The sequence below is a fragment of the Patella vulgata genome, chromosome 3 (assembly GCF_932274485.2).
Source record: "Patella vulgata chromosome 3, xgPatVulg1.2, whole genome shotgun sequence".
NCBI classification, from domain to species: Eukaryota; Metazoa; Mollusca; class Gastropoda; family Patellidae; genus Patella; species Patella vulgata.
This window is the reverse complement of record NC_065881.2, coordinates 23,345,525-23,370,727: the sequence shown is the minus strand read 5'-3', so window position 1 is coordinate 23,370,727 and position 25,203 is coordinate 23,345,525. Positions and strand designations below refer to the sequence as shown.

General features: G+C 35.8%; 2 protein-coding genes and 2 long non-coding RNA genes across 5 annotated transcripts; 3 read left to right on the top strand and 1 right to left on the bottom strand.

Annotated features, from left to right (window-relative positions):
- Positions 1-1,376: 1,376 nt before the first annotated feature.
- Positions 1,377-7,686, bottom strand: LOC126815775 (uncharacterized). Its single transcript, XR_007678061.2, has 3 exons — positions 7,586-7,686; positions 5,558-5,614; positions 1,377-1,589 (listed from the first exon to the last, which is right to left on the bottom strand). It is a non-coding gene; the product is annotated as an uncharacterized LOC126815775 (long non-coding RNA).
- Positions 6,497-11,004, top strand: LOC126815770 (sulfotransferase 1A2). Its single transcript, XM_050541696.2, has 6 exons — positions 6,497-7,121; positions 7,606-7,775; positions 8,383-8,706; positions 9,283-9,386; positions 10,246-10,408; positions 10,753-11,004. The coding sequence occupies exons 2-6, from the start codon at positions 7,616-7,618 to the stop codon at positions 10,884-10,886; spliced, it is 885 nt and encodes a 294-aa protein (XP_050397653.1). The 5' UTR covers positions 6,497-7,121; positions 7,606-7,615; the 3' UTR covers positions 10,887-11,004.
- A 147-nt stretch (positions 11,005-11,151) lies between these two features.
- On the top strand, positions 11,152-13,884 carry LOC130012261 (E3 ubiquitin-protein ligase TRIM9-like). Its single transcript, XM_056099710.1, has one exon. It carries the CDS (start codon positions 12,550-12,552, stop codon positions 13,612-13,614), a length of 1,065 nt encoding a protein of 354 aa, XP_055955685.1. The 5' UTR covers positions 11,152-12,549; the 3' UTR covers positions 13,615-13,884.
- A 2,668-nt stretch (positions 13,885-16,552) lies between these two features.
- Positions 16,553-25,203, top strand: LOC130012262 (uncharacterized). 2 transcript variants are annotated; one of them, XR_008787656.1, is made up of 6 exons: positions 16,553-16,580; positions 16,831-17,000; positions 21,898-22,218; positions 22,905-23,008; positions 24,180-24,342; positions 25,060-25,203. It is a non-coding gene; the product is annotated as an uncharacterized LOC130012262 (long non-coding RNA). The 2 variants fall into 2 exon arrangements; XR_008787655.1 differs by lacking the exon at positions 16,553-16,580 and adding an exon at positions 16,601-16,677.

Below are 25,203 nucleotides of genomic sequence, written 5' to 3'. Positions count from 1 at the left end.
AATGGCTGCTGTCGGCGATATGCTTGCTGCCTTTAGTATTATTGGTCTAGAAATAGACACATTTGTATCGATGACGTCTTGTTTTTAAATGAACTTTAATGTTTCTGACTAGAACCGAACATCACCGTACCAAAACTAGGTAATGCTCTCATGGCCCTTTCTCCAGCAGACAATGAAATGGATCCGATTAAATTAATCCAGCCGGGTCCACAACTTTGTATCATTGCCCCAAAAAGTTCAGAGTTGGTTATGATAAAAACTTTAAATGTCCTGTATAGTAAGACTAAATCACGCAATGACCCACGTCATTAGATAGTGAGCTAAAAGGTGCAACAGATTGGGTACTTTGAGACAAGGCAACTGATGGTTAGAAAGTAATCGTCATGCAAACAAATTTTAATCTGCAACATAATATAGGGTTTTATTCATCTGCTACGTGTGTGATTCGTGGATAGATACCATATAATAAAACATGCCCATAAAGTTCAGTTTGAAGCCAATGAAAATGATATAAATATATTAGTTTGAACAATATTTTATTCAATAAACTGAATTGGATTGAACAACAGACAAAGGCCTATATAAGTTCTCTCCAGTCATATAAAATAGTTAAATCTTATGTTTACAATACAATGGTGGACATATATTGCTCAGTGGAGAAATAGGAAGAACACCAAATCCGCCATGTTCTAACACCTTGGATATATATATGATAATTAGAATTTATATATTTAGAGCCATATATATATGATAATTAGAATTTATATATTTAGAGCCATGTATATAAGGTAACATGTGGTTATTGTGCCAAATATCCCCAAAGCACACTTAAGCTTGTTTAAGGGAGTTAATGGGTTTGTCGACGACCCAATCCATGGGTAGAAAAAAAAATCAGTATTTTTCAAGCCCCGTTCCCACTATAACCAGGAAAAGCGCCTGCGGGGCAGACAAGAAACGTGTGGCCTAATGGTTCGGATATTAGGAACAGTGACACGTGTGCGTAAAAGAACCCATTAACGAGTAGTCGGAAAGGATACTGTCCGCAAAAATTCTTTTCACTTTTCGTCAGATGCCGAAGCTGTTAAGTAGAATGATTTGTCATAGAAGAAAGGTTTAACCATATGGCAGTAATAAATGTTGTGTCTATATATCTATAATGTCTGTAAATACACGGGATATAGAATCTAGACAGATTTACATGCAGTATGTTGTTGGTTTATTACTCGTATTAATATAAAAGTCGTTAAACCAACCCAACCGAACAAAATATAAACAAAATTCACCACACAGGTTATAAACATATTTATTACACAGAAAACAAATTATAAACAAATACAACACCTGATAAAAAGGTGTATGAAATATTTTATCTTGATTCACCCAATGCTGAAATGATGTGTCATCAATATTACCGTCTACATTAACCCGGTCGTAATCCAAAAGAAGCAATCGTTATCATCTGTGGCTTGGCGGATATATTGCTCAAATTTTGTACAGTCTTCTAAATCCTGATGCATTTAAGTAGCACAGCAAAATACTCCCTCTCCTTTGCTACTGTTGTAAACAATACAATTTTATCTGTATAAAACCTGCAAATAAAAAAAGAAGTGGTATCGGGTATTCTAGAAAGAGTTATCATGGATGGGTTTTGAAAGCTGTAGTGACTGGAGAGACGGTAAACTCGGAGAAATGCTACCGACAGAGTTCACAGCTCAGCTGTTTTTAAACTACAAATTATATATATATATAAATTATAAATCAACCCAAGCTTTAGATCTATAAACAAAATATAGCCTCGGGAAAATGGCCACCGGCAGAGTCAATGTCTAAACTCAAGCGCTATACATATAAACAATATACACCATGCAAATAACAAACAGATGGGGTTTAAACCATTGTGTATATTTATTGTGCTCTGCTTAGCAAGTTGTTGTCATTTCTCAACCAAACAATCACATGCTTGAAATAAATTGTATGTGACATGTTTCTTAAAACAACGGTAACATAAAATATAAACTTATATAATATAAACAATATATAACATAAAAAAATAAACAGATGGAAGTTGTGAAATACATGTTCCGTGTGTTTATTTGTGTTCTGCTTAACAAGTTTATATTATATTAACATTTCACGCGTTGACAAAAACAATCAGACACTACTATATTATAGATAAATTGTATGTGTTATGTCATTAACAAAATATTATAAACTTATATATATAGAGAGAGAAATAAATATGTAGCGTATGCAAATTGTGTGCATGATTTTTTTTATTCAGTTATGCAGTAATGTGTGCGTAGGCAGTTTGGGAAAGGGGAGATAACTCCATTTAAATAACACAATTTTTAAGAGACACTGTTGACCCATGAGCAAAATCAAATCGACAGTTTTGATAAATCCTAGAACTATAATCCTAGAAAACATCTAAGAATAAATAGGTAAACGACATGTTGTAGCGATGGGGTATGCAGTTTCGATAACCTCAAGCAATAATATTATGTGAATTTTCGCCCCCCCCCCCCCAGCGATTAGTATTTTAACATTATTATATTAACGTGGCATTTATGTCCTTTAAATTCTTATCTTTTATCATACAAATTCTATTAGTGGCTTGTAGACTTTTAACTAATTTGCAACGATTAGTAGAAGTTACACAAATGTCATTTTCGATAGTGTTTAGTTTGTGCTACACATCAAAGGTTTACAAATTCCGCACAAGGTCAGAAATCACGTTTGGCATATAACAGATAATCACGCCCGGTGATTCTTCAACCAACTTGATGGGTGTGCCGTTTGTTATTTAGAGAAGAAACGATCAATTTTGAACTTAGACTTCAACCTACGAAAATGACTCACACAGAGCTTGGTGAAATTTCATATTCTAATGGAATTTCCTATACATAAAGTCTTACTCCAAATATGTAAATAGTAAAATCATTAGTCTTATAACATCGGAACAAAAAATAATCTTTTGTAATAAAAATATTATCTACATGATTACAGCAACAACATAAACGCTTTTTTGTCAAAGCTACGTATTAAAATTTCTTCAAAGGCATTCTTAACAGGATTCATTTTATCCTTTGTTTCTAAGTGTGAAGCTTATTTTTCGATTTTATTCTACAATTACCTATTACACAATAAATCTTTTTTTGCAAAACACATGTGCTTTTTGTAAATGTTTTACAATATATAGTCTATGTTTATACCCCGGTATTTATACTGGATACCACTGATACCAGATATCATAATCTATTTACAAACTAATTCCTGAGCAAAGATTCTTGACGGAGTCTTAAAGATGATAAAAGATTTTTCTAGTAATTTCATCTATTAGTAGTGGGATAAAACTTTTATATAAATGAAGACTTTCGATGCGTAGAAATACAAAAAAAGGTTATTAAAACAACTAGATCGATGTTAACAATATCAGTTTACTTTCACATGATGTTTGTAGAGAACGCACACTATGAAATCATATTCAAATGTGTTCGTGTTTAATGAACAAAGGGGAGCAATCCTAATGTTGTATGTCAAGGACTTAGACAGCAGCCCAAAAAGAAATAGAGAGAGATGGGGTTTAACGTCAACTCGTCACAAACTAGGCTATTTCGCTATGGTTCATCTTTATTTCAATAATTCGCTTGCGCGTAGGGGTCTTAAGCAGTCAGAGTAAACTGGAGAACCCGTAGTAAACTCCTACTCCTTGTCACGTACAAGCGGAGAATCGAAACCAAGCCACTTAACTCAATGGCGGAGTTTATGATGTCACAGCTTATGATGCCGGACAGTGGCGAGTCATCCCACTCTTTTTCGAATTGTAACTGTCAACGGTTTCTTTAGGTTTTCACTTATACGGAGGGACCTCGGTTTTGTGTCCAATCCGAACGACTAGATAAAACTCTACTTTCCCTAGCTGACATGTGGGAAGAGGGATTGAACGAATCTCGAGATTTAGTTATTTTAATCTACTGTAACTTCATTTTGTAATATTCGCTCCACCTTACACAAGATGTTTCCGCCGTTTAGACGGAAAGACAGTGACTTTAAAACAACTTCAAAACAAATAGTATTTGAACAAGAAATTCAACAATTAATGATTATTGATTTATAATAGAGACAACCTACAACGCTTGGTAACACAGTTTTATACGGGTTCTGATGATCCCGGGTATTCCAAAAACATATTTATAATTATCCAACACTTTAATTTGGTTTAATTCTATTAGCTTGATTTTTCCATGAGAAACGTATGATAATGTGTACCGGACAGGGTAAACAAGCTCTGTGTCGTCTCAATCTAATTAAATCATCTATATGTTTGTAAACATGGTTATATTAACCACGAGTGACCGTAAACGTATTTATATGGTTAAGATTTTCATGAAGTGGTTCAATAAATCAATGTCATTTACATTTATATTAGTCGGATGTCTACACTGAAATGACAAAAATACTATCAACATCTTCCAAACGTTACGTATGATAATGGAAGGTGGGGGGGGGGGCTCAAAACTATAGCACAAGGCTCAATGTTGTCATGTGGTAATCATTCATCTAAATGATTATGTTAATGATGTCCGCTGAAATTACTTGCATTAATCACAGCGACGGTATTCAGGTGACGATGCTATTCAATAAATAATGAGACTAATGAATTCTAAAATCAATGGTACACCCAGGTTACGATGATGACGGAGATGATATACAATAGATAGTGTAAATAACGTAAACTAAAAAATATCAATGACTGTGATAATGACGGTAAATGATGTAGATGTACTCAGGTGACGATGATGACGGAGATGTTATACAGAAGACAGCGTAAATATCTTAAACTAAAAAATACCAATAACGATGATAATGACAGTAAATGATAATACCCGGGTGGCGATGATAGTGACAGTGCAAACAACATAAACTAAAAAATATCACTGACGGTGATAATGGCAGTAAATGATATACTCAGATGACGATGATGATGACGATGACATATAATAGAAATAAAATGTAAATAACTTAAGCTAAAAATTATCAATGACAGTAAATGATGTACTCAGGTGACGATGATCATGATGATGATATACAATAGAAATGCAATGTAAATAACTTAAACCCAAAATAATAACCAGCTGTTATGGAGAGAGCTAGCTAAAAAAATGCGACATTTTGTACAATCAGGGGCCACAATCCAGGAAGTTACCGTCCGATATATTTTAAGACTGGATAAAAATTGTGACTTCTAGAGGATCCACAAGGGTATCATATATTTTTATACAATTTGCGTACAATTTCAGTAGCAGCCATTTTGTCGGACAGTTTCGCCCCGATTTTCACGAAATTCGAACTCAACCATCATTAGGGTGTAAGGGTGGTAACCATAACAACTTTCTTAGAGTATGTTAGTCTTACAATGCCAAACCAGTATTCTGACGAGACGTTAAACGCTATCAAATCACAAATTTTACTTATAATTACAATCACAGAGAAATGCAAGATGTCGATACAAATCAGATTCCACATTTTCTGTTCTTTATACGATTTCTTCAATTACCTTTGTATGAATTATTCATTGTATTGGCTTCCTCGAATCTCATCCATATTAAACTGGCTGAAAATACAAACCACAATTATTGGCTTCGCTGTTTATTTAAATGGACTGTGCCCAATTGCAAAAATCTCGACTATAAGGGATAACACGAACAGAGACCAAATTGTTCAAATATATAATCCAATTTCAGCTTTAATATTCAAGGTCCAAACCACATAAAAATTGTAAATATGCCCTACGGACCGTCTATAAATGACCACACCCTCCCCCTACTTTGCTACAGAGAAAACCGAATTGGTTTAGTATAGGTATTATAGTCATGGTGGCTCAGTGAGTATAGCACTGGCTCACTAACAGGGTGATACGGTGTTCGATCGCAGTACAATCTGATTAAAATACAGATCTATATTTCGTTTCGTTTTTTTATATTTTCGATGGCCTACACTACATGAAGTAAAGACAAGTAAAACGAATTTTTGAACTATAAAAACGAAACGAAAAAGGATCTGTGTTTTAACCAGATTGGATCCCAGTATTGGACGAGAAAACTCCCGGGGATTTTCTATCGTGGCATTCCCAAGACAGAAGTGTACGACGGTTGGGGTGCACGTAAAAGAACCTTTGCCGGTTGGAATTCGATATAAGCGTAGTTTGTGAAGTAGCTGTTCCGGGCAAATTTTCTTTCATATAGCACACTGCATGACGTATGCCCGTCTTTGTATAGCTCGGTTGGTGCAGAAAAGTAGGACGCTAAACCCGATTTCATCTTATTCATTGAGTGGAATCGTGGGATGCCAAAGTTCGAAACATCAATATAGTATCGATCTTACATCATGATGCAACGACCCTTTAACTCAATTTCACATAAAACCACCAGATGTGATTGATCCTTAAACTAATAGCTGTAAGACATCAGCATATCTTGGACGAGTGTTTTGTTTCACTCAGTTACAGATTTGCATTGCTAGTGTCAGTAGTAGTGTGACAGTTGAGTAAATCCATTGTTACTTACAATGACTAGAGATATATATATTTATACTTGTCAAAGCATTTTATCTTAGCTGGTGTTTGATGCAGACTTAGAATTCTGTATTTACATTAAATAATCTGTGGTTTTGACAGTTGACATTTTTGATCTCGGAGTTAAATATCTTATACTCCTACTGGAACCAGATGATTTGGATATTCTTATTGTAAGTTTTCAGTTTTATAAGTGATTGATTGGCATGTATTATTAACAATCAGGGATTTGCGATCAGGACTGATCGTATTTTCATCTTGGAATTCAACCAACATTTATGTGATGAAAAATTCAAGATTAGATTTCAAGCGTGATCAGAAGTAAATAAGCAAAAGCTGAAATTAAAACGAATCCGATTCCGGATCATGTAAAGTCATTGTTGATTAAGCCAAGAAGCTAGGTATTATATGTCAGCGTGGACAGATCTTAGATAACGGAATAGTTCAGAGTTTTATCTTATCAATAGTTGTATAGCTATATGATATATACCTAATGTGAATAGAACGTGTACTGTGGAGATTGACCTTTTTTGACTTTCCTTAACATGTAAGTATGATACTATTTATAAGTTTATGGACTAGCTAGCGTTGTAAGTTACAATATCTTTATAGGGACATATAGCCAGGTCCTGGCTTAAGAGGCTACATAATATGAAAATGTGGGTGTGTTAAATATACGTGTGACCTTTCTTGTAAAGCCATTGTTTTAAGGGAAAAGTGTCGAACGACTTTGTTTACGCAATTGAAAAGTGTCAAATTTCTGTTCTTTGAAAACAGATTTTTAACCTAAACTCCTGTTTTCCGCAGGAACAAATATAAACTGGTTCTGGCTGTCACAAGAAAGGGTACTGGTTATCAGTTGGATGTCTTTCGTATTTTTATTTGAAGTCCACCTTACTTTAGCGAATTACTAACCTAAATGTCAGTTGGAGCAAAAACTATTTATATTAAAATGGCGACAACATAATAGTTTTTAATATTATTGTCATTATAAATTTTGAGTGTACACACCATAATTTCACCTGTTTTAGCTAGTCCAAAATGCCGGTTGTCGACATACCGGATGCCTCTGGTAAACATCTCAGATTGCTCGAATTCAATGGTAAACTTTACCCAAACTTTCCAGCAGAAGTAATTACCAACATTAAATCGTTAAAACTACGTGAAGATGACGTCATTATTTCAGCCTACCCTAAATCAGGTTAGTTGTTGTGCTTATATAGCACAAATCTAGCTAGCTATAAGCTAAGAAAAGGGAAAAGGTTAGAATTAGTATGATAATCAATGAAGAAATCAATGGTGACTTGGGGGCATATATGAATAGGATGTCTGACTGTAACAATTCAAATATTATCTCAGTCTTCCGGTATGTTCAATATTTATACAATGTGAGATATTTTGTCCAGATCCAGATCCATATCCATTGTGGACAAAGCTAACACAATTAACGAATCCAATATAGTATACGTGTGACAAAGATAGGGTGAAAGACATTGTCTGACGATTACTAATCTGCGGTCCTAAAATCCTGACCGCTTAACATTCATACAGCCCTGCCCGCTCAACATTCATACAACCCTGTCCACCTAACAGTGGTATAAAACGGCCCGCTTTACAATCTGACAGCCGCATATGCTCTCTGCTTTAATTTCGAATCAATTTGAAAAAAAGGAAATTGACCCCATGAAATATTGCTGGCGATGTTTGAACAGTATCTAATCATTGTATACGTTGTTTGTACTCTCCTGTGAATATTGACAAGTTCCACAAATGTCGGTAACACACAAATGGACTCAATGCATTTTCAGGAACACATTGGTTGTTTGAAATATGTCGAATGTTGCTGGCAGGCCGAACTGATTTAGAAGTCATTTCTAAAGTCGACTTTATGATTGAATTGATGGAACAGGATATATTAGATCAGGCCAAATCACCACGTGTTCTGAACAGTCATGTTGCTTTCAGCGACTTGCCAACTGATCTGGCTGTGAAGAAACCCAAGATAATCTATATTAGAAGAAACCCGAAGGATGTTGCCGTCTCGTTCTACAACCATTGTTACCGAATATCCGAGTTATATGACTACAGAGGCGAATTCAAGGATTTTATTGAATTATTTATAAACGGAAAAGGTACGAATATTTTTATGATTGACACAAAAACAGAGAACAAACAAAAAACACGATATCATAATTATGAATATTCTGAAATAGAGATGGGAAAATTATGTTTAATGTCCTCTCATAATAGCCAAATTAATTCTGATCTTACAAGTCGTTAACTTTATTTCATGATGTATTCATTTGGTATGAGCTCCATGATATGTCTTCCGTAGGGTGAACAGAGATAACAGTCTAGTTAATCAGGAGGTATAGACCAGTTCATCAATACCTATTTGAGGATTAAATAATAGCTAAAACGACAAATGTACTAGTATATGTTCCTTCCCCTAAATTGTAAACATTTATTGTTGAAGCCGGAGCTAATTTTTTAGGATTAGATTGTGGAGACTAAATCACCATTCTAGCAGCTTATTAGTTCCGAATCTTTGAACTCAATCTCAGTACCCCTTGCGTTTGGCCATGAGTTCAGTTAAAAAATTATAGCACTATATTATATTTTACTAAATGCTTATAAACTTGGTAGTAATACTTGGTAGCAATAAAGTTACAATATCATTAGATTTAAGAGTATTATTTTGTTTACAGTTGAGTACAATTGTTGGTATAAACAGGTTTTAGATTGGGAGAAAGTCATTGATAACAACATGGAGTATTCTATATTACATTTAACATATGAAGATCTTAAAGCGGTAATATTCAATTCTTATTTTATAAAGTATCTTCACGCTAACATCACACTGCCTTTCTTCAATTGTTAATCTTAAAGTGGTGATATGCTTTACATGAACCTTCTACGCTGACACAATGTAAGTATTACAGTGGAATATGGCTTAATGTCTAACTTTTCTGCACATGGCAGGTTAAGTTTTTGCACTAAATATGTGTACGTAACGGTGGTTTCCTATCCTGTAGCCTGATCCTGTAACATACCCATGTTCTAGTTTTTATCAATCTAATAAGGGTCGTTCGATTTTTATGATATAGTTTCTTTGAAACTGGTGTTCAACTTAGATAAACTGATCAATCAAATTGCTGGAATAAGTATACAGAGCTGAGCTTGGTGGAGAAGTTATGTAGTCATCATTAGAAAACTTGGTAATTGTGGTGCGATATCAGTGGAATTTGTATTACTAGGTTTCTAGTCTTTGGGGTGGCGAAAGTCTCTGGGGAATAATAAAAGGTATTGGAAAATTGGTCTCAGAAAGCGAGGATGGCTACTATTTTGAGTAAAGTATGATAATCTTCCCAACTCATTTTCAACAATTGCTTTTTTTCTTGCCCATGAGCACGACATGAGATCTAAGGTTATTATTTTCTGTTTACAATATAATGTTAATTAAAACAAATAAGCGAAACGAAACTGTAATGCTATTTCTGTTACCCTGTTCAATACTTCATGCCTGCGTCTCATTTATTGTCTATATATAGTATATATATACATGACCGCAATTTAAATATTGCGGAACTAGTAGGTATCCTTTTTGTCGCCAGATATTATACCACTTAATATAAAAAATATACAATAATTTCCTCTGTTTATAATTGCAGGATCCAATAGTAGAAATCAGAAAAATATCAGATTTTTTACAAGTTAAAAGAAATGAAGAATTAATCGAAGAAATATGTGGTCTGTGCTCCTTCTCTAAAATGGAGAAAAGAAAGGGCCATATTCTCGCTGATGAAAATGGCAAATCTAAAATATATAGAAAGGGTGGGTAAATTGATTGTATTTGATACAAAAAAAATTATGACAATACAGCACTGAAGAAACCCCTTACTCTCCGTGTGTTTTTTGAATGAAGAGTAACGGAGAGCGTCAATCGGCATTCCTGGATAGTTCCAGTCTAATTAGATATATACTGACGGAAGTGTTTAACCACACAGTAGGAGTGGGGCGACCGCGTATCTGCGTTACGTAACGTCAGGTGGGGAGACACCACTGTCTGCTAGTCATTTTATAATGTTTTGCTTATTTCCCCGAAAATCAATACACCAATTCGAACATTCTAAAACGTGTGCTCATTATACAACTGTCTATGTTCTTCTATATTACAGGTGAAGTGGGTGATTGGAAAAACTGGTTTACGGTAGCACAAAGTGAAAGATTTGATCGAATCTATCGGGAGAGAATGGTCGGATCAAAATTAAAATTTAGATATTCTTTAGAGGACGAGGATTGCACAAAATGATTAAGACAGACAACATTCCTCGTGTAATGACTACAAATGACACCGACAAATCGGCACATTTAAGACCCAGTTGTTCCCCTTTAACCACAGAATTGGTTCAATAAATTACTGCTTCGGCGGGGTTTTGTTATATTTAATGATATCTAAATGAATTGAAATGGGGTTTAACGTCCTACAGCCTACTATTTTATCAAATTCCAACTTTTACGTGCACGCTAGTTGGTACAGAGGACCTCGCTTTTCGTCGCATCCGAATAACGATACAGCTGTCCTTGTCAGGCCCTCCACCCTACACCACTATCAAGGGGAAACCACGCTGGAAAATCCCGATGAACTCTCTCGGCCAACACTGGGAGAGAACCCGTGAAATCCAGACTAACGAGCCAGCGTCTTACTCACGTAGCCACCATGGCTCCAATATTTAATTAAATCGGGGTTTAACGTCTTACTTTTCTGCACCAGTAGGACTAATGAAGACGGACATATGTCACGCAGTGTTCAATAAGGAAAATTGTGCACAGCATGTACACGCTGACCGAAAACTAATGACAGCTAGCTCCATTTATTCGCAGGTAGGGTGGAACTTTTTCGACCAACCCCGTGGTCTCTAATGTCTGTTTCTTAGTCGTTTAACAAAGCAAAGTCATTCATATCAACAAACTCAGTACCGTATCAATTTCTTGCCATTTCGAACCAGTGAAAATAAGAATTAAATGTTAAATATAGCAGAAACAACAACTTAAAAGAGTATGTCCTGTACATGTTAAGAAAGTCAAAATGTGGAAGAAAAGATAGCGGGAAATATTAAAATTTGAGTAAGTTCTTCTTTATTGCTTAATAAACAATCCCATCGAGTTTTTAAAAAAATCCATAAAGAAATTTACTGTATAAATATTCTGAATTTCGAAAAGGTACTGCCCCAAGCTCAAATTAGGTTTATTTTAATCAGTATTAAATAATTCTACATCGAGCAACACAAAAAAATGACAGGGCACAACTCCTCGATGCTTCAAAACGCTATGGTTTATTTCGAAAACATAGCTTACTCGGCAATGATACACCGAACCACTAGCATCTACAGCGACTGAACAAAATTAATTTAGCATTGGCTAGACAAATTCTCAGTTGCTCTCTTGATCTTTTAAATGCAAAGGCAACAAAATATAACCGGGTGTTTGGAAATTGGGTGAGTTAGAAATATGGATTTGATTAAAAATAAGATGAACGTTTCGTAAGTCGACGGGGTAGATTATTTAAAACATTGACTGTCCATTATGGTAATTGTTTGTATATCAACATAGTCGAAAATCAATAGGTGGGTTCCTTTCATTGGGCTAAGAACGTATTTCATAAAGATTATGTTATAATTGTGATCGCTAGAGTGGTAAGGACACATAATGAACGGGTTTGACCGCAATACTTGGGGGCTTTTAAAAACAGCCGAATCATTACAAAGTGGCACGAATGTTCTCCCGTATTATACACCTATTTGTTGCTCGTGATTTCTAAGAAATTATATTCGGTATGATTTATGGGTAATACCAGGAAGATATTCAAGTGAACCTGTATATCGCCGAGATATTAATGCAAATACTAGTGTTCTGAGGAGAAGGGAAATTACCTGTAAATTGTCACATTGAATAGCACAAAAAGGCAAGTTATCATGTCTCTTTGTCCAGAACACAAGACGGAGAACGAGTTATACTGTAAAGATTGTAACCGTACAATTTGTTATAATTGTATTAAAACTGGCCATCAAGGTCATACTTTTCGGAATGTTAAAGATGTGGAAAGCGAACTTAAAATAATTCTTAAACAACTGAAAGAAAGGGTTCAGACTAAAACAGCTTCTAACAATTCTATAGTGGATTCTATAAAAAACGAGATTTCAACACTCCATCAACAATCTGATGTAGAATGTGAAAAGATTGATCAAAGGGTAGAGAAGATGTGTCAAATTCTACAAGATGGAGGCGAAAAACTGAAACTGAAAATTAAGGATTCTAATTTGGAGCAAGTCACGATGATGACTAAGATGATTACAGACGCCGAAGAACAGTCGAGACAAATGGCGGAATTTGGCAAACAAGTAGGTGAGATGCTCAACACGGACCAGCTAGAAGAACTATTAAATAAGACCCCACAACTGAAAGAAGCCATCCGTGGCATTGATACAGATTTCGTTGTTACAGATAATGCATGTCCTCGCTTCCAAGATGCCGTTATAGATGTGGAAAATTTATACAAACAAATTGGACAAGTACACAAAAAGGACGACGACAGATTTGAATGCAGCTTCGATGTGGGTAACCAATACAAGTATGGGGAGACTACACGTCATGAAATTCAAGGTGTTTTGTGGACATTGGACTGTGCTCTTAAGATGCATAATGTACAGCAACAAGGTATGTGGAAAGTTGTGAATAACCAAAATGTTATCCTACGACTCGTGTCTCCAGATGTTTCCTGCAAGGCAAATTTTACACTTAAAATACTCAATACCAAGGACGATGCTAAATCTGTAACTGAAAAGTGTTCCCATGAATTTACCAATCGGTTTTCATTGCTGCATACTCCAAATCGAAGTGAGTATATATGGAAACCACAAGATCCTGACTATATCCTAAAGCCCGAGAATGGTTTTACTAACTCTGATAATAAAATCACTATACAAGTCATATTCTCATCTATTGAAATCACAAGTCATATCTACGAACAAAAATTCTAGATCTAATCATTATCTTCGAATAGTAATCTTAAAACTTTTAACCCAATTGTGGATTGGTTTCTTTATATACCGACGTCACATAGGCCTACTAGCTGTATAAAAGACTGTCCTATCTGTGAACAGTTTTAAATAAACCGGGCAAACTTTCTATTTATTTGATCATAATAGTCAAATACCGATTATTGTTTTCGCACGTATCGAATGCTAACAGTTATTGTTTTCGCAAGTTAACCATTATTGTTTTCGCAAGTTAACCATTATTGTTTTTGCACAATTAGCTTCAATATTGTTTGTAAACATTGATAACATTGAATTAAAATATTTAATATCAGTATAATAATATGGCGTATTGACAAAACTATATCTCCCCCCCACCCCCCTTGAAATAAAAAACATCATGTTCCATTTCAAGGGTTAGTCCATTCTTGTCTATATTTAGATTTCGGACCCGTTCAATGACATGGGTTTCTGTGGAAATGTACGGAGGCTCTTACGCAAATCGCAAAGAAAAACTATTCGCGATTCAGATTGACCCATCAATGACTATGAACACACGAAAGCTACCCTTCGAGATGGTTTATATTCGCATACGCCCAATATCAGCAATACCAGCCGAACTAAATTAATCCTTGGTTGCTTTCATATTTCTCTAAATTTAAAGGTAACAAAAATATGTTAGTTTTAGTGCTTCAAAGAGTTGTCATTAAATATGGTTAAAATTTAAAATGAAAGTTTCGTAAATTAAGGCCAGTAACTTCCGTAAATCGTTAAAAATTAACAGGCCCCTTTCTTTTGTCTGACAGCAGGGAAGTAACTTTAGGAGTAACATTCAGAAATTGTCCAACGTCCACAGAAGTCGCCATTTAAACAAATCTATGAAATGTATCAAGGATAATTGTCACTGTAGAGTGTCAGCTGAAAATCAATAGGCGTGTCCATTCCAATGAGGTGTACTTATTTCATAACGATTCATCGTCCTCAGCGAGTTAATTATAGTGTGTAACATCGGATTAAAGGTCGGATATTGCAACGTGACGACCCGGATCTCCCCATTACCCTCTTATTTACGTAAGAGCAATAGCCAACAATCGGAAAACAGGAGAGAATAATACAAAGTTACCCCAATGCTCTTCCGTATTATAGACCTACTTTACAGTTCGTGATTTCCAAGAATTAGAATACATACTATTTATAGAGAATACGAGGAAATATTTCATACAATTGTTAAGTATTAATGATATAAAATAGCATGTGAAGATCTATGTCAGTGAGGGGCCCACGAAATAATTTAGTTGAATTGTTTATTGGTGTCGGGGCCTCAACGACATGACATGTCATGCATGCTAAAGAGATATTGTATTCACTATACACGATGGGGGATCGGGGGAACCTCCATCACCGAGGACGAAGAGAGGCTCTAGGCTATATCATGTACTGGCATGATACCCGGCTTCGCGCCAGGTCATGCTAGTTAATTTGATACCCACGTGGTAGTTGAGCGCGGCGACATAGTTTGATTCGATACCACATGGCCTAAAACATTCACGGTTCCAGGCTCGTTAATTCGATACCACATGTGGGGGTGGAGCTCGGCGACGAAGCGTGATGGGCGAACATACATACATACACACATACATCTTTGACTTTATTTATACAGATGAGCCCCCCCCGCCCCCCAACCTAAAGACTAAAGGAAGATAAAAGTCTGTTTTAAACGCAGTTGAACAACGTCAATGATGGTAACGGATGTTTACGGCTATAGTGCGTCCAAGAAAAGCTTCTGGCCGCGTCAAAAATGTTATACACCTTAACCGGAGACCCCACAGATCTTGGCTGCACTAGGGCCCTGGCACCAACAGTGGAAAAAGGGTATATCCTGGTCATTGTCACATTCACACAATTGCATTGTTGTGTGTGAGAATAGTAGATTGATAGATTTATTTGGCACAAAATTCGGCATATTATGTTACAATTCGTTTTTAGATCTAAAGGTCCTCTGCAAACTAGTCACTTCCCCCCCTCTTCCTGTGATTATATTTCAATAACACGAAAACATACGCAGTGAAGTGTGTTAACCCTTAAATATCTATTCTTATTATTTGCTAGTCTTTGTAATTCATCAAACATAATATGTATTACCTGTCTTAGATTGAGTTTGATTGATCAGTATCTAAATCTACATTACTTTATTTAACTTTGACACTTTTCGTATTTGAGAGCTTAACCTTATATTGTAATAAAACCAATAGAATGGTGGGTATCTTGGAGTTCAATCAACCTTATATTCATGAAGTGATGAATCGAGAATGAAATTAAAAACAATCTGAATCTGCATCGAACTCATTAATATATTGAATTATATTTTCTAATAAGATTTTCTTGCAAAGTCATCCAAACTGAAATGGGGACTAAGATATCCATTACAGTTTTAATGTATCTGATTTATACACGTTTCGTGGGATGTTGAGTATCTGATACATAACATAATATGATGTAATTTAATGTAAACCTATGGAACGCCATACATGCCTTTTGTGGCTATTTCTTGATGGTTATGTAAGATCAAATAATAAAGTGACCACACAGCACACATAATAAAAAGATCAAATGATAAAAAAGATCAAACAATAAAGTGATCACATAACAAAACAAAACCATAATAAAGTGACCACATACTAAAAAGTCCACATAATAAAGTAAACAGATAATACCTAAATCCGTCAATGCATTAAAGGCGCTCCATATGAAACCTTGATCGACGTCTATTAATTTGATCGACGTATAAATATTGCAACATTTGGCCGAGTTTGTTGTATATTGTGATAACAAACAGTGGTCACTTCAACAAGTAACCTATATCATTATAAGTAATTTGTTGCTGTGAAAGGGTGGATAAAATCACGAGAGGCAAGTAATTTTTGTTTTATTATAGTAGTAGCGAGTATCACACTTGAGGCAGCCACCGGGTATGTTTATTCTTTACAACATCTGTTATACTACGTGACATGATCGACTTCTACTTTAAATAGCATTTACTGCATCTATGTTAGTGTGTTGTATTGTGTATGTATAAGTATTAAAACATGTCTCCATTTAGTTACTTAACGATGTTGATTGTCGAGATATCCATTGCCCCACTATGTCACTAATTTGTAATTTTCCATGAGTTTTGACGAATGGCGGTTTTAATATCTATACAAATACATTTCATTTTAGTTAGTTCAAGATGTCGGTTGTCGAGATAACCGATGGCGCAGGTAAACACCTCAGATTGGTGGAATTTGATGGCAAACTTTATCCTAAATTTTCAATAGATGTAATTACCAACATGAAATCGTTAAAACTACGTGAAGATGATATCATTATTTCTGCCTACCCTAAATCAGGTAAGTTCTTAATTTATAGTTTTACCGACCTTGGGATGATATACCCATTGGTCCCCACATATGATATAATTGATTTGTTAGTAGTTTCTGAAATTTGAGTAAACTTACTACTCTGGTGCGAACACAGTGCACGTGTACAACATTAGTCCACATGCGATACGGAAGAGAAAATGGTAAAAGTTGCTTACTGAAATTTATGTCGGTGTGTAAGACAAATGTAAACCTACTTGCCTGCGGCCTTTGGTTAATTCACACACCGGTCCTTATATTGGGCTATATTTAATTCATACTACATATCTTCTCCAGGTGGTCTAATTTTTAGAGAAAAATCAAATAAGATCTAGCCGGTTTGTTATTACTTTTTAGCGAGTTAATCCGAGTACCAGTAGAACCACTTTCTTTTGTTTTCTTCGAATAAAATGACAGAAATGTTTTCTAAAATGACAACAACCCAACGAAAATTTAAGATCGGCCAAACAGACGAGATGAGAATAAGTCAAAATAAAATGGTGACCTTGGTTCATATTAGTTCACTTGTTTTGGGACTATTCGATTATAAAGTGCCTTATATTCGATCTTTTTCGTTAAAGAACAATGCCAACACTGTTGTCACAGTATATAAATGTGTATATATGCATATATTCTTGAGGTTGGCGAAAGCCTTTCACCATCAACTCATATCCTGCCATGGATCGTAAATTAAAGATGAAACTGAGTTTTCTTCAACGTCCGATAATAATAGAAGAATCGTCAGATTTTTGTGAATGGACAAAATAGTAAGACTGGGTTCTCCTGTATTGACACAGTCAGCCAAGAATTAAACTAGAATAGGTAAACAAACCCATCCGTTTAATCGTTCGAAACACACTGAATCAACAACCTTTTCTGCCCATAAATCAACAGGTTTATCGCTAATATTGCTGTGTCATAATCTAATCGGAGTCGCGGCGACTCAACACATCAAATCAACCCGTCCTTGGGTTTTTTAAACCCAAACCAACACGGTTTAATTAGTATTGCTGTCGCATTCGGATGTCAGTGGACAGACTATTGGATTATTTAAATGGCGATCGTGTTTTAATCTATTTAAATTTCTGTCACCCAATGGTCTAGAGAGTTGATTATAGGAATTGCCATGTGAATAAATGTATAAATAATACTTATATAACATTTGAAGCCGAAATAAAGACCTGCAATAGGCAAATTTTGGTCTTACCCAAGTACGAACAATTCAAGCCATTAGACAAAATTTGAAGTCCTAAAAAAACGGTATAGGCAAAATAGTGTAATCAGCAAATGGACTATTCACCCTGTACAAAATACACGACAAATAGTGGTGACAGATGTCCGGAAGAATAAAGTTTACCCTGCCTGTATATGCATCTTTAATCATTAGACCTTATCCCATAACTAATAGCACTTTTTAAACCTTAGTCAACATACCTTGGCTATTTCTGTTATCGCCAATATTCTTGTATTATAAATTAATCAGATAAACTCTTTGTATTTGTAGCCTATATCAACTAGACTTGCTGTATCATTCGGGTGTACATGGACAAACTATTGAATTACGAGTACTTGAGTTGTAGTTACAAGAAATGGATCACATTGCTCGTTCAGTAGATCAGAACCAACATATTTTAACACTGTTCATAATTTTTTAAATTGTCAAAACACCTGAAAACAAAATCCAAATCATCTCGTCATATATCTAATGTAGTACGTCTGGATTTTTTACTTCGACTTCGACGCGGTGTTCTCTTCCGTGCTCAAAGCGCAATAACTAGATAAGCTGTTAAACTTTACTACCGTAAAAAATAAAATTGTTATTCGTCATTATACACGTGAACAGTCATTGATTATTAGGTTATTCCCCCACGACACATGGAGTTATTAAGAAAAACACACAGTTAGTGACTGTTTAACACAACGATTCTCACAGAACATCTCCTGTAAGTCAGGTAAAAAAGCGAAATCCTATTACAAGTGTTGGTAGGAACAGTTGTTTTTCTTGGTGACCATGGGTAGATGTACCAGATACGGGCCGTTATTATGTAATGGTGGCATGTGTTGAGATACATTCTAATTCACCCCCCTTAGTTGTTAACTTGCCCTTGAGGTTGTTTCTGTGTTGCCACGGACGGTTGACACCAAAGGCAATACCACTTTATTGCCCTGCCGACACATGTCTTAAAGAGCAAACCATACACTGGTCCAAAGCCCCCACATTCCCAACATTTTTTTATTCAGGATTCGGAAGTCAAGCCAGGAATTCTGAGATTATATTTGAACCTTGGCAATGGGTACAACACTCTAGCCTACAAAATAAAACAAAGGTTTTTAGTATTCTTAACTACTTTAAAATCGCCCAGTTAATTAGTCATTAATGTAAGAATACCAAGTCCGGCAATATTTTCAAACAACTGTTTTGTCTTTTTGTTCGATGTTTCTTTCGGGTTTTGGGGATCACGGTGGCTAAGTGGGTAAGGCGCTGGCTCGCTAGCCTGAAGGTCGGGTGTTCGATCCCTGCATTGGCCGAGAAAGTTCATCCAGATTTTCCGGCGTGGTTCTCCCTTGTCAGTGATGCAGGACGGAGGGGCTGACAAGGACAGCTGTCTAGTCGTTCGGATGGGACGAAAAACCGAGGTCCCGTGTACACATTGGCGTGCACGTAAAAGATCCCTTGACAGACAGTTGGAATTCGATATAAGAGTAGACCGTAGTGCCGCTGTCCGGGCAAAATTTCCCTCATAGCACACTGTATGGCGTATGCCCGTCTTCATTAGCCCAGTTCGGAGCAAAACAGTAGGACGTTTAACCCCATTTCATTTCATTTCTTTCGGGTTTTGACTTGCATAGATTGACCCAAAACACATATTTTGAAAAAATCGAAAAAATATTGAGATGGCATGGGACAAGAATGACTTCAACTTTAATTCCACCAAGTTTCAGATTTTTAGGTGTTGATCTACCAGGTTCTACCTACTCGAAAATACGAGGCAATTTTCGAAGATTTGTTTCTGAAACCATATTCGAGGCCAAATTTCTGGGAATCTAGTGAAGACTGATGCGTTTTCATATGTGTCTTATAGTAAGTGCATGTAGTACTACCGGCAATCTCTGGATAGGCCAAATTTTTGGTCTATATCTATTACTTTGTAGTTCCTGGAGCACAGCAAAATCCAGAAAATATACAATTACACCAATTTTTTTCCGGTTTACATGGCCAAGTAGCATGCGAACCCTAACACAAAAAGTTCTTTAAGACTACCATGAGCTGTATATCATTACTACAAAGGTAAAAACAAGATCTGAAACTCGAATAAATTATTGATACATATTTTGTTTCCAAAATTTATCGGTAACTCATGAAACTCAAAAATGCCCGTATCTCAGTCAACTTTCAAGCTACAGACCACAAATTTTGCACAGTTTCTAGTTTTTACATGTACAATAAAATATAGTTTTTACAGAGGGGGTCATTTCCCAAATTTCGGAAAACTGTTTTAATCAAACATGAACAGGTTGGCTTAAAAACCTCGGCTTTAGCTCGCTTTGGACATGCGCAGTATGCAGTAAGTTACATTCCTGGGAAAATGGCGGTGCCATGCAGTGTCAGGGTATCGAAAGCGCGCAAGAACCGAATAAAGAAGATGGAGCTAATCATGCGTAGTTAACTCTAACCGAAGAGGTCAGAATAGTTAAACTGGTTTTGAGTACGTGTGAACGCAACACGATGCTGTTTTAAAAATCCCGGCAATTTTGAACTGGTTTAAAAATAAGCGTCTGAACGGTGTAGAACACTCGCTTTAACCGCGTTTATAACTCTCTTTTGTCGACAATCACGACTTATGTGACCGCGACGATAACCTATTCCACGCGTGCGGGGTTTTACATAAAACTGACATCCCACGGTTCATGTTCGCTGCAGTTCGGCTATTGTCGAGCATGCTGTCTCTCAACATGAACCTTTACATAATATTTAGTTCTTGTCGAGCCATCTGTCGCCAAGAATGTTTGCGGATATTCACGCAAAATTTTGTTTTATATATCTACAAGGAAATTAATTAATTGCCTGTCAAATTCCGGCTGTCCCGCATAACCTGGAAAACCTTCAGCGGATAATAATAAAAAAATTTCAGCAAAAAGTTGTACATTTTCCTCAGGATTTTGTCGGATCTTTCTCAATATCGCTTGCTGTGTATCAGTAATTTCCGAAAAAGTATTAAGAAAGCCAGGACTATCAATTCAGCACGATAAAATTCCCCAGCCTTCGTTTCAGATAGAATTTAGCGAAAACCAATAAAGAGATACATGTACTCACAGAATGGCTAAAACTATCTGTTCTGGATACGGCACCACGTATACAGCTGTAGTACTTCTGGATTTCTGACTTCAACTTCGACGTTGTGTTCTCCTCCGTGATAAAATCTGCTATCACAGTTCATGTTCTTTTTTCTAAATTTATTTCTTTAAGCGGATTAGAAGCAAATGTTAATCACAAATCTTGCTCGTGTGAGTTTAGCTGAATCTCATCCTGCACCCTAATTGCTTTACGGCATAGACTGACCACCGTACTAATTTCCAAATACGGAATAAATATCATCCAAACCCTACAGACCGGACCAAATACATTTCATCACTATTAGTATAGTTTCATAAACACGAGAGGATATTGTCAATATGAAAAGGACAGATGACTGGCGTGTTTATCAAATTAGCCCATTCTATGTATCAACATACATGTATAACTCATTTTAGTTTGCCTACGCAAGGACATTATTATTACACTAAGTGTGGTTTCATGCACGAATCGGGCCATGCTCACGACTCCTAGAACACGTAATACCACTTCTCTTTTGAGGAGTTCCCAGACTGATAATTTTTATATTTTCAGGAACACATTGGTTGTTTGAAATATGTCGAATGTTGCTGGCAGGTCGAACTGATTTACAAGCCATTTCTAAATCTGACTTTATGATTGAAGATGTGGGACAGGACGTTTTAGACCAAGCCAAATCCCCTCGTATTCTGAACAGTCATGTTGCCTTTAGTGACTTACCAACTGATCTGGCTGTGAAGAAACCCAAGATAATCTATATTAGAAGAAACCCGAAGGATCTTGCCGTCTCGTTCTATAACCATTGTTATAAAATATCAGTATATGACTATAAAGGAGAATTCAAGGATTTTATTGAATTATTTATAAACGGAACAGGTACGAATATTTTTTAAATACATGTAAACATACTATCTCATAATTATCAAAAGGGGAAGTGGTGTCACACTATTAGTTTAGAACAGCTTTAAAAATATACACTTTATTTACACCGGGAGCAATAACAATATAAATATATAAGCTTACGGGTACATATAATGTGCATAACTGCAAGCCGATACCATATGGGCATTGATTTTCGTCTTTATCAAATATAGAAACGTATCATACTGTGGTCTTATTAACGACACATTCTTGGCGTAGATGACCCAAATCTAGGATAAAGTTTAAAATGCTAATGTCTTTATAGGTTATCTGATAAAGTAACAAATAGTTAATAACATTCAAGCGTATACCTTTAAAGATACATACTTTATACCACTTAATATTACTAATAAGTGATCTATATCGGAAAATAATACAAATCGCTATTTTTAGAACGTCACTGTTGGTGACTGTTGAAGTCCAAAAGAAATTTGCAAACATTCCTAAGTTAAATATATATATATTGAATACAAAAAAGAAATCCAGATTAAGATACTGGAAAATGACTATATTGCTCCTTGTCTGGAACAAATCAAATGTTACTTTTGGACATAATCTTAATGCATCAATTTTAACACTAGGTAGTAACAGACTATCAAGTTACAATATTATTAGATTTAAGAGGTTTTTTTTGTTTACAGTTGAGTACAATTGTTGGTATAAACAGGTTTTAGATTGGGAGAAAGTCATTGATAACAACACGGAGTATTCTATATTACATTTAACATATGAAGATCTTAAAGCGGTAATATGCAATTCTTATTTTATAAAGCATATTACGTTAACATCACTCAGCCTCGGTTGGAGCAGAATAGTAGAATGTTAAACCCCACTTCATTTTTCAACCAAACTTTCTATCATGGATATCCACTTTATGCAAGCCCCACCCCACCCTTTAAAATATAAAGTATGCAGCATTAAATGTTTGTATCAAGCAATAGTTTCGTATAATTCTGATCAAATTATGTCCATGTTCTGATGCACTAATTCCAATGATTTTCTTTTAACTAGTAGTTAGTTGACCAATGAGTAGGTATACAGTGCTCCGTTGGTGGGAAGTTGTGTAAAGTTCTATGCGAATTTAAATTTAAAGACCCAAACGTATATAAATACACCAACATTGTTTTATACGTCCACATTTTCAAGTGGACGTACATTGTCGTCGCCCCTGTCCGCCCGGACGTCCGTCCACAATTTGTTTGTGGACACTCTACAGGTCACCATTCTTATCCGATTTTGACGAAACTTAAAATATAGGTTTATCTCTAACAGATCTCGGATCCTGTCGGTACTGGCATGTATCGGATCGAAACTTCATGAATTATGGCCCCAAATTGCAGGAAAACTAAATTTTTTTTTGCTTGTGGACACTCTGGAGGTCACACTTTTCATCTGATTTTGATGAAACTGGGAATGCATGTTTATAAACCAAAGACCTTGGCTCCTTTCGATATTTGCGCATATGGGATCGTAACTTCCTGAATTATGGTCCCTGATTGTACGATAAATCGCGTTTTTATCCGATGTAAAAAAACGTTAAAATATATCACCGTTATACCGTAATGCTGGTTAAGTTCGAATTTCGTGAAAATCGGACCGGACAAAATTGCAGCCTTCGTATGCAACTGCCCCACAAAATGGCCACCCCTCGTAATACCAAGGTTGTGGACCCTCTAGAAGTCACAATTTTTATCCTATTTTTATGAAACTTAAAATATATCTTTATATCCGAAATATCTCAGTCCATGGCGATATTCGCGCATTCTAGACCATACCTTCCTGGAATATGGCCCCTGATTGTACGAAAAATCGCCTTTTTTAGCTTGTTCTCTTTCCATCTCTTATAAAATGTAGGCGTATCTTGCCTGGCAACCGCTGATTTATGTCGGTAAATAACAAAATATTTATAATTGCAGGATCCAATAGCAGAAATCAGAAAAATATCAGATTTTTTACAAGTTAAAAGAAATGAGGAATTAATTCAAGGAATAAGTGATGCGTGTTCCTTCTCTAAAATGCAGACAAGAATGTCTCATGTAGTTGCTGATGAGAATGGAAAATCTAAAATATATAGAAAGGGTAGGTAAACTTACTACGCTCAGTTTTATTTTAAAATCTTCTTATCTCAAGCTTATTGTACATTTTATACATGAAGAGTGGGAAGATATATTTGTGTTACGCAACGTTATCTGGGGTGGTAGCTTTCGCAGCCGTTCATTTTGCTGAAAGAGAGAGAAATGGGGTTTACCAAATATATTACAGAATATTAATAATTACAGAATACGCGCATTGGTATGTGCCAAATGATTTTCGATCAACGTCATTGACTACAACACACAACAACTTTACATGAGCATAAAACACTTTCATGGATATCTAAGGCAATTAAATTAGTATTTTAGCAGTCTTTAGCAGAGGGAGGAAACCGGAGGACCCGGAGAAAACCCACGAGGTTGGATACAGCGCGCACGTGCTAACCATTCGGCCATCCAGCCCCCCCCCCACCCATTTTGCTAGGATTTTGATATTTCTTAGAAATGTTCTTCCATTTATTACTCACCAAACCTATGCCCCCCACCCCCTTTGATGGTTTCCAAATGATTATCTCTATTTGTAGATTAATGTTTTTCTTTGTTACATATTTTGTATATACATCTTTACTGTACTATGGTTGTCATTCCTTGCTTGATGATGAAGACGAGAGAACCCTCGTCGAACACTCGCCAGAAAAAAAATCATTCAACTAACTTGTATTCCATATAATTGTGTCATGTGTTATATTCTTCCCTGTTGCAGGTGAAGTTGGCGACTGGAAAAACTGGTTTACCGTGGCACAAAGTGAATGGTTTGACCGAGTCTATCGTGAGAGAATGTCTGGATCAAAATTAAAATTCAGATATTCTTTAGACGAAGATGCGAAATAAACCAATAAAAACGATA

What these genes read in the sequence shown, in the direction of transcription:
- LOC126815770 (XM_050541696.2), top strand. Translation starts at nt 7,616, where the DNA reads ATGCCGGTTGTCGACATACCGGATGCCTCTGGTAAACATCTCAGATTG. An exon ending in TTCAGCCTACCCTAAATCAG is followed by an intron (nt 7,776 to 8,382) that starts GTTAGTTGTTGT and finishes ATGCATTTTCAG; the next exon opens with GAACACATTGGTTGTTTGAA. An exon ending in ATCTAAAATATATAGAAAGG is followed by an intron (nt 10,409 to 10,752) that starts GTGGGTAAATTG and finishes TCTATATTACAG; the next exon opens with GTGAAGTGGGTGATTGGAAA.
- LOC130012261 (XM_056099710.1), top strand. Translation starts at nt 12,550, where the DNA reads ATGTCTCTTTGTCCAGAACACAAGACGGAGAACGAGTTATACTGTAAA.